The sequence below is a fragment of the Carassius carassius genome, chromosome 48 (genome assembly GCF_963082965.1).
Source record: "Carassius carassius chromosome 48, fCarCar2.1, whole genome shotgun sequence".
Lineage (NCBI taxonomy): Eukaryota > Metazoa > Chordata > Actinopteri > Cypriniformes > Cyprinidae > Carassius > Carassius carassius.
The window spans coordinates 353,831-366,984 of record NC_081802.1 but is presented as its reverse complement, the minus strand read 5'-3'; the positions used below and the strand labels follow the sequence as shown (position 1 = coordinate 366,984).

Below are 13,154 nucleotides of genomic sequence, written 5' to 3'. Positions count from 1 at the left end.
TAAGAATTGTATGTAGAAATCAAAATTAGAAATTAAATCCTCAAAAACATTTCAGTTATAGAGTATATCACTGAGATGCCAGTTTTATTTTCTGTGAACAGCTGTAAATCTGCATTACACCTAGTAGTTAATTGGTGATAGTTGCTGTGTGACGAATACAATACGCTTTCATAAGCTACATGGTTAATTATAAATCATAGCAGAAACTCGTGAACTAACTGATGAGGAATGATTCAGTGATGTCATCATCCAAAAAAACCTTGGGATTTCGATGTCAGAGTATAGACATTATATAATATTTAACAGATCAGCAGTTCCTGTACACTCCGATATGAATACATAGAAATAAAATATGATTCAGATTTTAAACTGAATGCACATTAACTAAAACCTTTACAGTTTATCACACAAGGTTTTGTCTCTTTTCTTCATGATATGTTACATCTTTCTCAAGCTGACAAACCGAGTACATTCTGCTTCTGATGTCGATCTCTCTCATCTGTCTCTTCATGATTTGACTTGACATTTCTTTTACTGGCTTTTTCCTTTTTATGCATGCTCTCAGTTTTCCCGTGCTTTCTTTTTTGTGGTTTCTTGGCATCATCACATAGTCTCCCTCGGTTCTCATTCTGACCTACAATCTTTATCATTTTGGAAATGAGTTCTTCCACCTGGTCATGCAAGTTCACACCAATGTCAAGAACATGATTATTTATGCCTGCATAACACTGCATTGCATTTTCTATGTGGCTTTCTGTGGGACGACCTGCACTGGTGAAGACGATCATAATATATTCCCTGGCTGCAAATGGCCTGTAGATTTCTTCAAATGCTTCGAAATCTTCCTTGTTATTCCCTAATTGGGTCACCCAAAGGACCATGTGGTGACCAGGGCTGCACATTTCAAGAGAATCTCTAATGGTGTCATCGCGCTGCGGCTGTGTTTCAAGGGAGAACCGAGCATCTCTCACAATCCTCTCTTCCAGAATAGTTTTGATAATCTCTGGTCTGCCCAGTACAAGGATCCTCAGACGCCCCGTCACAGCAGACACTGAGGAAATATCCATCGATCATGAGCATCTCAATCAAACACTGGCATATAAGAAGTGCTTAAGATCTTAAGAAACTGCGAGGAATATTTGCATAAGGCAACACTATTAAACAAGAATGGTTCATATTTGCTATTTAGCTACCAACCAAGAAAAAGCAAGAGGAATTCACTGCAAAAAAAACGGTAAATGTATCTTGTTTTCCATTACTAATATGAAGCCAGATACATTTACTTGAGAAGCCAAATGAAATCAGATAAGAAGCTTTGTTCTATGAAAAACTGATCAAAATGTTGTTTGTGATTAACATGAGAAAATTGATCTTGTTTTTCCTTTGAATTAAGATGATTTTTCTGACACCACTGGCTGATATTTTTCAGACATCTTAAGTCTTTTGGGTTCTTAAGTATCTTGATCCAATGTGTGAATGATGCTTAAATGTTCATGTTTAAATCATTGGACTAGAAAACAAGACAAAAATGAGTAAAAAATAATAATTTCATGTTTTCAATTTGATTAAAAAGACCATTCCTTCTGATTTTTTTGTAGATTCTTTAGAATCTCTTCAAATGAATCATTTTCATGTTCATGATAAAATCAGCAGTAAAATCAAATTAATTCTCAGTTGGCTTCTCCATCCTTACCTTCCAGATGTGGTTTATTATGAGCTGCACCACACTGCTGAAAAATAATAAAAAAATATATATTATTTGCAGTCATTCGATGTGTCCCTTAACAAGTGTTTCTTCATTTCTGTTAAAGGATAAATCAGCTCAGATTGAGTCACCCCAGCTCTGCCTGTTTCCACCGGTTCTCCTGCTTCAGCAATTTTAGTTTTGGGCTCTTCTTTGTCCTCCACCCGTGCAACTGACGAAGCTATAAAAGCACAAAAATCAGACACGGATGTTGCTTTATGAAGTTATTTAAGCTGGCCTAACCAAGCTGAACGTTCCTGGTTACTTAACTGAACCTTTTTCCCTGAGAAAAGCGGAACAAAGATGCTGTGCTGCTCAGCGCATTGAGAAATTTCTTATTTGTGACTAGCTGTGAATATTGTGTGTAACACGTCGATAGAATTGACCCGGTGGTAATATAGCCTCGGTTGATGACGTCATCGGGGTGCGCGCCCGCAACACGTGGCTATAAATAGATACGCCACTGGTGCATTAACAGGAATTTTTGTCTGAAGAGCAGTCCTGGGACATATTCAGTACGGCAATGCAGCGCAGCATCTCGTTCCGCTTTCTCAGGGAACAAGGTTACCGTTAAGTAACCGGTAACGTTCCCTTTCGAAAGCTTCAGTCGATGCTGCGCTGCTCAGCGCCTTGGGAAGGAGAATACCCACGCCGCCGCGCTTTAAAAATGTCTGGACCCCTAAGGTTGTGCAGTTGTGCTATCAAACCACAAGAAGGCCTCAGACATTAGCTTGTGATGTTGACTCAAGGACATGAGAGCCCGGAGTAGCATGGACATCCAAACTATAAAATCTTATGAATTTGTGCGGAGAGGACCAACCTGCCGCATCACAAACCTGTTGTAAGGGGGCACTCCTTATCGCCATGAGAAAAAACATTTTAGAGTCAGAAGTCTTATCAGATGCTGACTCTAAAGTTTCAAAGGGGGTTTCAACCAGACCCTCGAGAACTCTGTTTGGTGGAGGAAGCACTAGCACTAGGAATGGTATTAATAACACCCAACGAAAGCCCTGTGTTCCTCAGTTTATACCCTTCAGGGGACAAACATGAAGATTCCACAGGACGGGCCTGGGATGGAATATCGTGACCCCTGCATGAGACAGAAAGTCCCTCCTCTCCGGAATTGCCCATGGCCAGCCGTCAAGGAGAGATATTATCTCCGAGAACCATACTCTGTTCGGCCAACGTGGTGCTATCAGCAAGAGGCAAGACTTTTGTTGCCGAACTCTGGCTAGGACTCCTGGGAGCAGGGAGACTGGAGGAAACGCATACAGGCGCATTTTGTGCCATGTGTGCTCCATCGCATCCAGACCTGGGGGGGGGGGGGGGGTTGGGGCTGGGTGACTCAGAGAGAAGTAGAGGAGACATTGCGCTGTCTGATGGGAGGTGAAGAAGTCAACCTCTGCTTCGTAAAATCTTTTCCAAATCTGTTTCACTATCTCTGGATGGAGTTTCCATTCCCCCGTCGGTAGTGCCTGTTCAAACGCCCTGGAATGTAACAAGATTCCCCTTGACCTGGGTGGCCATCCAAGACCACTCCCCAGCCAATCAGGGAGGCACATGTCATTAGCAGTCTGCGACAACATGGTGCCCCTCGATGCCAAATTTGCGACACAACAATCTTGACGGTTAACATATTTCACTTGAATGCTCTGACTCTACGGTTTAAGCCTCGAAGACCCAAGATTGGGCGCACTGCCCCACCCTTTTTGGGAACCAGGAAGTATTTGCTGTAATAGCCCGACTCTGTCCTTGGACGAGGACCGTGTTCTATTGCCTCTTTGCCCAGAAGAATCTGTAGCTCTCGAGACAGTACCTGCATCAGCTCTGGTTTCACGGAAATGGAGACCACGCCGTTGAAACTTGGAGGCTGACGAATAAATTGGATCCTGTATCCTATCCGTACTGTGCTCAATACCCATGCAGAAATGTCCGCCAGAAGTTCCATGCTGCCAGACTCTCTGAGAGTGGTACCAATTTTAACACTTCCTTTTAAGGGGATGTTAGATGTTCTCTGTCCTGAACGATAGCAGGAAACACTGGAACATCTAACATCTTGCTGGAAAACCACCACCCCCCGAAGCACAAGAAGTGGCGGGAATGGAGGGGTTTTGTGAGGGTAACGGGAAGGAGCGAACACTCCCTTGTGCGCCTAGAGCCACTAGCTCAGTGCCCTGAAGCGGCAGACAGGCAGGGGAAGACCGTACTAGCTGCTCTATAGACCTCCGTAGAGGTAGCGAGCCTCTTAGCACCGCTAGTTTCCAGGCGGTAACTGAGGGAATTGCTTACCGGAGATTGCTGTGCCCTGAAACACCGACAGGGTTGGCAGAACGATCTCCTGTTTTTATCTAATACCTTGCTGGAAAGCACCTCCCCCCGAATCACATAAAGTGGCGGGGATGGAGGAGTTTTGTGAGGGTAACGGGGCGGGGCAAAAAGCTCTCGAGCGCGCACCATCCAATGAGGAACTACCCCCACCAGCAAGGGGGCCAGAGCATCAGGACTTCCTCTTCTTATTAAGGACAGTCCTGATGTCTGGCCTGGGAGGTTGCTGAGCACGGCCAACCTGTCCCCAAACCCTAAGAGTGGGAGCACGGTTCGCCTTGCTCTGCTTCTTAACCTCCCTGGCTTTTGAAGAACCTTGGTGAGGCTGGGTGGCTGACGGCCCCTCTCTTTGAGTGCGGCAAGGAACTTCATGTTTCTTCACCTCCCTAAACCTGTTGACTACCGTATTAACCAAATCGCCAAACAGGCCCGACAAATCTGTGGCCCCGACGGAGCTCAGCGAACGCGCCCTTGTCGAATGTACTGCCTACACTCAAGTCGTTCAACAGGTCAGCTTGGTACGCCTGAAACACTGCAATAGTGTGCAGCACAGCACCAGCCTGACCTGCAGCTTGGTAAGCTTTACCCACTAGCTATGATGTTATTTTACAAGGCTTAGTGGGGAGAGTAGGTTTCGTAACCGAGGATGCAGACTCGGGCGAGAGATAGCTCGCAAGCGTCTCTTGAACCCGCGGCATTTCCGAATACCCCCACGACCTTTTATCCACGATAGTTGAAAAAGTCAACGTCGAGGGCACAAAGACGCGGGAAGTATACGGTTTGCTCCATGACTTCGATAGCTCATCATGGAGGTTCTCAAAAAAAGGGGAGAGACTGATGTTGTGGTCTCTCTCTCCTACCACCCGACAGAAATCTATCCTCCAGCTTACTACGTTTGGGGGTCTCTTGTTCGCATGGCCAGTCAAGCTGCAACCTGTCCACTGCGTGAGTAACCACCTCAAGCAGTTCCTCGACCGATTTCCTCTCGCGAGAGGAACGCTCAGAGGCGGGCTGCTCGTGGCCCGAAGACCCAAGAGATATATAATCCTCCTTGTGAACCGAAGAAGGACCGGAGCGCGCTTCGAGATCACGAGAGAGGATGCGCGGATCCGGTGACACTGCAGGCGAAAGGGACGAGCCCGTCGCTCGTTCGTCACGCAAATCCGCACGAGAGCCCTCCGATGAAAAGGTGGGTGCAGTCTGAAAATAGTTCTTGACTGAGAGCAGTACACAATGCTCGCACTTGCCCGTCTCTAAAGCCAGAAGCACTTGCTCTTCCCCCAAACAAACAAAACAGTAAAAATGTGTATCCAGCTCATACATAGGACGAGAGCATGGAGGAACACAACACTTACCATTTCGTTGACTCATCCTACGAAGATCTGTAGCCGGCGAGAAGAATCTTCCTGATGCACACATGCACAGAATGATCTGAAGACAAAAGACCTGTTGATGCACCTGTGGCGTATCTATTTATAGCCCTGTGTTGCGGGCATGTCATCAACCGAGGCTATATTACCACCGGGTCAATTCTCTCGACGTGTTACACACATTATTCACAGCTGGTCACGAATAAGACGTTTCCCAATGCGCTGAGCAGCGCAGCATCGACTGAAGCTTTCAAAGGGAACAGCAGGTTTCAGACGAAGTATAATGCTTTTATGTGCTCCTGACAAAATTCACCTTACATAAAACATGGATTGAAATGAACAACACAATGTTTCAGTGCTACAACCCCTGCCCAGTTCAACAACTGGCAAATATCATGAAATCTGGAGAGTACTAAGAGCCTCATCACCACACTGTAATGTGTGCTGCCAGCGATGTAGATCTAGATGCAGAGTTTAATGAAAGTGTGTAGAAACAGCAGCCAATAAACTCAACGAGGGAAACACAAGTACTGTGTACACACAAAGGGCATAAGAAGATCACGCCTGGGAGATGAACCAAAGGGAAAACTACAAACTCACTACAGGAAACAGGAACACCAACAACACATCATGCATTGACATGATTCTGACAGAGCCTGAAGTACTTTTAAATTAAATTAAATTCATGCATTTAGCAGACGCTTTTATCCAAAGCGACTTACAGTGCATTCAGGCTAACATTTTTACCTATCATGTGTTGCCAGGGAATCAAACCCCCAACCTTGCGCTTGATAGCGCAATGCTCTTCCAATTGAGCTACAGGAACACTTTGGGTAAATGTAGAAGGACTCACATGGTGCAGTGCTCCTCTGCAGCAGTTCTTCAGTTCTGGGATCCGTCAGAGTGATGTGACAATTCTGGGTTACTTTCCTCGTCTCAGAAACTGGAGAACTGTCGACTGAGGAGAAAAACCCTTAATAGCTGACTTCCTGTTGGCTGAGCTAATGACTGTCAGGGCGAAACTCGTAAAACATATGTGCCAAGTTTCACACATTTATGTATGTATGATATATGCACCATTTGCACTCTGTTGAATGTTAAAATAAATAAATAATCCATAAAAGAACAATATGATCCTTTGCACTAGCAGGGCCCTATTAAAATCATATAGACATTGTATATGCAATAGCATGTTTTGCTGTCATTGTTCATTAGTATTTTAATTGTTTTTTTTTTTGAGAACCAGCCTTTGTTCAACACGAGAGAATTTCAGATTAAAATTGTGAATGTACTCACGTTTCTGGTACAAGAGCAAGTAAGCTTCCCTAGACCTACATTAAAAAGAAACTACAGTTACTTAGTTAATTCTGTAATATGATATGCATGATATGCATAGTTGATTAATTTATGAACACTTTGAAATATAGACCTAAGGTCTCTTTTTAAAGAAGCAGATTATTGCAAGTGGATTTTTTTCAGAAAACAATAAAGTATCAAACATTTATAGAAGCTTCAGTGTACTGTAAATACATTTTTGTTTATTATATATATTTTACATAACAGGTTTTACTCAGAAATTGGTATAAAATGAAAGCATTATGTCTAAATAAGTTATGTTCCAAATTTGAAGTTGATATGAAAAATGTGTAAGATTTTATTTAAGGCGTCATACCACCGGTTGCCATCAAAAACAATGTAATGCATTTTTCTGTGACAAATGTCTAGTTTCTCTGTCAATATTACTTCTCTCTCCTGACACTCAGACCTTTCCAATGATATGTTTGTTGCCAAGATTATAAAAAGTTGAGATTCGAAAAGACGCATTTTAATAATGCATTTTGTAATATGACTCTTGACTCCGCCCACTAAGGGGGAGGAGACCGCCATAAGATTTTAAAGTACCATTTCCAAGGTAATGCAATGTCCGATTTCAAAATGGCTTTCACAGGATGAATCTGGGGCTTCTAAGCTTATGATGATTACTAGAAAATTTGAACAAAAAGCAAAAAAGGAGCGCCAAGCGTCCCACTGGTGGGAAGGTGACAGGTAAGGGTTAAGAGTCATTTTTGCACTTACCTTTCCAGTTTGCGCTCATGAATCTGAAGGAAATTACAAGAGCACAGCTGAGTGATATAAAGCAGCAGTGGTATTTATCATTTAAGTCTTAAATCAATAATAATCATTACCTCTGTGACATGACTGTCATCAAAACAGTACCACCTGTTATCAGTAAATGAGCGGATGTCAGCGGTGTAGTGACCTCCATAACGGCTCCCCCTGTGATTGATCACGGCATAGAGACCATATCTGTGCTCCTGAAACAACATCACGCACGCTTTTACCACTAAAGACAGATTCATGGATGTTAAAACTCATATCTGTCTGTGTTCTCTAATAGTGTGTCTTCATCCTATACGAGCCCAAGAGAAGGGCCTATCGTGTGGCGTTTAGGGTGGATACATACCCCGAGAGATAAATGAAGCGGTACATCCATGGGGCAATCATTCTTCTCAAACCCACACAACCAATAGTTGTACACAAACCTTTTCAGGTGCAAAGACAGTATTGCTGGATACTTGTGTATTTCACAACCCTGTTTAAAACAGAAATACAGTTATATATCGGCAAACCTGTAAAGCTGCTTCGCACTGTGGAAAGCATCACACAAATATATCTGAACAGAAGGCACTACTTTGGGCACTCTACCAGCTTTGGAAAAATTAGGCTTTTAAACGTACACCGACAGCAGCAAAAACTCATTTTACCCAAGTTGTGTCTCTTTTCTCATCGCAGGTTTCACAGTACATCTGGTCGTCTCCAACTAATGTTGTAGATTCAAAATATGATCGAACCCCGTCTTCCTGAAAAAAAATCCAAATAAAGCCGTTTATGATGACCTGCACACAAGCCACATAATTCTGGAAGGCCGTTCCCGCCCCTTTTCTCAGCATTATGAGTGCATTTGGAAGTTTATATCTCACAATTCTAAGAAAAGACGTCAGAATTCCGAGATAGAAACTTCCATACATGTCTTCCATACACAAGCACAAACACAGAAGGTGACTGGTGTTCTCTCACTATCTTGTACGCTCCGTCTGTGATGTTCAGAGCGATCTGTAGAGACTTGAACGAGCTGTCATCATGAGACTCGTGATCTTCTGAACATTTTCTCTTGTTCCTCATAGTTCCACTGAAGACCTGTTTCAGGTAAAAGAGTCACAGACTCACACACTGCACTTTTTCTGCATTGTTACATATTGAAGGAAAAGGACAAGAAATAAAAAAAGGACAAGACTGAGCTACCTCGGCCAAATCAGGGCCTACTTTCTCTAGGATATCTAGGAAGTATTCCACAGCATCCTGCTGCTCATATACTGAAAATAAAGAGAAAATACAACACACTTCATACACACAAACAGTGCAGTTGTAATAAAGGATTTGATTCAGTTACACCCATCATTAACTCACGTCTCTGTACACCGAGAGCCTTTATTACTCGTTTCGTTGAGACACTCAGAGCACCCTTGTCCTGATCACAGAGCTCTTCAAATAGTTCCTTTAATGCTGTCTCTAATTTCTCACTTGTGTCACCAGGAGTTCTGAAGAATTAAACAATAACTGTTTTTCATTTCAGCATGAATATTCATTTTAGACACTAAGAGTTCAGACAAATGAATAGGATAAGAAGACAAACCCAGCACTGACCTCTGCAGCACTCTCTCTCTGAACGCTCGGGTCATGAAGAGCACCTGTACGGTTGAGTTCAGATAGCAGGTGGCACCCAGATTGAGCAAACCTCTGTATGGACCTAAAGTGAACAAAAGCAGCAATGTTAACAGCAGTATCTTCAGTCATCGTGGGAACAGCTGTGCCTTCTTCTACTTCAACCAGCTTCATTTTATTATCAGCCACAGATTAAACTCATCTGACGTTTTTGCATGATGATGTCGACTAGTCCCTGCTTCTAACTCATTTTGATTGTGCACTGAATGCTTGCTGAGCTCTTAACGACTTATAACTGTGAGATTATAGATTCTAAACTCCTGATTCATGATATATTTGCTAAATCTAATTCATGACCTTTTAATCAATAGAAGTATCAGTTTAGACTCATTGTACTTTAATTCCTTTGCACTTTCACGTTGTGCATAAAGCACACTATTTAAGGGTTTAATTTCATATTTAAATGACCTTTTTTCTCTCTGATATTTTGAGAAAGTATCTCAACTCACAAGAATCTTGGTTTGTTTGTCTTGGCTCTGCTTTCACTCCGTCATTCTGTGTGTGAGAGACTGATGATCTGTCAGCTGGATCCTTTATCTCCATCTTTTTAATGTCCTTTTCCATCTGATTTACTGCACTTGAATCGCCTGCAGAGAGACACAACTTTCATCTCATTCATGTTGCACTCCGGTTTCAACTTGACCTCTCAGTACCACATTTGGATTCAATTACTGTAAAACTGAATCTAATATGTTTTGTAAAAAGAAAAATGAAAAGACAAAAAAATATACACAAAATGTACATGAAATTGTATGTTATTTTATGTATGTTATATGTTATATTTTATAAGTTATGTTATGTTATATGTTATGTTGTTATATGATATGTTATATGATATGTTATGTATGTTATATGTAACATATAACATAACATGAAACATAACATACAACATATAACATAACACATAACACATACGACAACATAACATAACATAACATAAAATTATAACATAACACATAACATATAACATACAACATACATAACATACCATAATATATAACATATAACATAACATAAAACATACAAAACATATATAACATAACACTGTATAACATAGCATATAACATAACATAAAACATATTACATACGTAACATATAACATACATAACATAACATATCATATAACATAACATATAACATAACATATAACATAACATAACATATAAAATATAAAATATAACATAACATATATAACATACATAATATAATATAAAACATAACATAACAACAAAACATATATCATATAAGATACATAACAAAACAACATAACATATAACATAAGACATAAAACGTAACAAATACATAACATAACATAATATATAATATATAACATAACATATAATATGCATAACTTAAATAACATAACATACTGTAAAACATAACATATAACATAAAACATATTACATACGTAACATATAAAGTATAACATAAAACATAACAACAGAACATATAATATACATAACAAATAACATACATAACAAAACATAAAACATAACAACAAAACACAACATAACATAGCATAACATAACATAATATAACATAAATCATAACAGCATAACAAAACAACATAACATATAATAACATAACATGTAACACATAAGTTATGTGTAATATATATAACATTTAACATACATAACATAAGGTAAAGCATAACATATAACATAACATAAAACATATTACATACATAACCTATAACATACATAACATATCATAAAACATATAACATATAACATACATAACATAATATAAAGCAACATAACATAACAACAAAACATATATCATATAAGATACATAACAAAACAATATAACATATAACATACATAACATAAAACATAACATATAACATACATAACATAAAACATAACAATCAAACATATAACATACATAACATAAAACATAACAACATAACATGTAGCACATTAGTTATGTATTATATGTTATATATTATATGTTATATATCACATATAATATAACATGAAACATAACATATAACATACATAACACAACACAACACAAAATAACATAACATAACATATAACACATAACATAACATAACATATAACACATAACATATAACACATAACACAACATAATATAACATAACAAAATAACACAACATAACATAACATAACATATAACACATAAAACAACATAACATAACATAACATAACATAACATAACATAACATAACATAACATAACAGGGTATGAGAATGTGGAAGTTGAACAAATTATTAGACTGTGCTCATAATTTACTTTTTTCCCCAGCATGTCATGTGTGCAGAATATCTAAGAAAATAAAACTTATTTTCATTCATGTTCTGAAGTGTGCAGCAGCTGTGAATTGGGTTTACCTGAAGCTAAGGACTGCAGAACAGATGACTCTGTGCTGGGCAATTGAGACTGAGTCCCACAGAAGGCAACACTGCTGTTATTAGATGCAGGATAAATCATTAAATATATTAATGTAACGCACAATTACATCTCGCATATATAATGTCTAAGAAGATTCATAACTGCATCAATATGGCCTTACCTTTGACTAAGAAGTGGCCATGAGGAAGATCTCTTCAGTTTTTTTACAGCAGAGTCTAGGATGAGAAATCTTCAAATATTGTAAGATTCTACTGCATTATCCAGCATTGACCATCAGTAAATAGTCAGCATAGCAGTTTACTCTAGTCATGCTTTAGATGTGTCTAGTGAATTATATAAGACACTTACTGATTTGGCACATCTGTATCTACTTTGGTCTTCATTTCATCTACAGAATAAGAAATAAAATCATGTTCAACATATCAGTGGTGTTTCAATAGAAAGCAATAATCAACAATTATCAAATCAGCTACCATCAGGCACGAATATAAATAAATAAATAAATATTAATCCATATAAATGTTATTGTGTAGTATACTTTAGTGTATAGTGAAATAGTATATATATATATATATATATATATATATATCTACAGTACAGACCAAAAGTTTGGAAACACCTTCTCATTCAAAGAGTTTTCTTTATTTTCATGACTATGAAAATTGTAGAGTCACACTGAAGGCATCAAGGGCTATTTGAGCAAGAAGGAGAGTGATGGGGTGCTGCGCCAGATGACCTGGCCTCCACAGTCACCGGACCTGAACCCAATCCAGATGGTTTAGGGGTGAGCTGGACCGCAGACAGAAGGCAAAAGGGCCAACAAGTGCTAAGCATCTCTCGGGGAACTCCTTCAAGACTGTTGGAAGACCATTTCAGGTGACTACCTCTTGAAGCTCATCAAGAGAATGCCAAGAGTGTGCAAAGCAGTAATCAAAGCAAAAGGTGGCTACTTTGAAGAACCTACAATATGACATACTTTCAGTTGTTTCACACTTTTTTGTTATGTATATAATTCCATATATAATTCCACTTGTGTTAATTCATAGTTTTGATGCCTTCAGTGTGACTCTACAATTTTCATAGTCATGAAAATAAAGAAAACTCTTTGAATGAGAAGGTGTGTCCAAACTTTTGGTCTGTACTGTGTGTGTATATATATATAGTGTTGGGGAGTAACTAGTTACATGTAACGGCGTTACGTAATTTAATTACAAAATTATTGTAACTGTAATTAGTTACAGTTACTAAGAAAAAATGAGTAATTAAATTACAGTTACTTATGAAATTTTTAACGATTACAAAGGGGATTACATTTGAATATTTACACACATCCACATACAGATTTAACTGATTTCTTTCCCAAATTGCACTGACTATTCTGAGACATACCGCCCTAATAATCTCCGGGATGCGGAAATACAGTCTGGTTCGTAGAATCCATTCATAAAGACGGAATGCCTAACGCGGACGGAATATGCCACATTTTGGATGACTAAATCAAAACATGACATGGACTAGTGTCTGTGAATATTAAGCCACAAAAATGCAATATATGAC

General features: G+C 39.2%; 1 protein-coding gene across 1 annotated transcript; it reads right to left on the bottom strand.

Annotated features, from left to right (window-relative positions):
* Positions 1-449: 449 nt before the first annotated feature.
* On the bottom strand, positions 450-11,766 carry LOC132131323 (ubiquitin carboxyl-terminal hydrolase 40-like). The gene is made up of 14 exons (XM_059543347.1): positions 11,576-11,766; positions 9,672-9,794; positions 9,145-9,247; positions 8,908-9,038; positions 8,743-8,813; positions 8,480-8,637; positions 8,205-8,424; positions 7,904-8,032; positions 7,626-7,754; positions 7,516-7,538; positions 6,736-6,770; positions 1,837-1,925; positions 1,694-1,730; positions 450-1,051 (listed from the first exon to the last, which is right to left on the bottom strand). Exons 1-14 carry the CDS (start codon positions 11,673-11,675, stop codon positions 450-452), a joined length of 1,950 nt encoding a protein of 649 aa, XP_059399330.1. The 5' UTR covers positions 11,676-11,766.
* Positions 11,767-13,154: the final 1,388 nt, after the last annotated feature.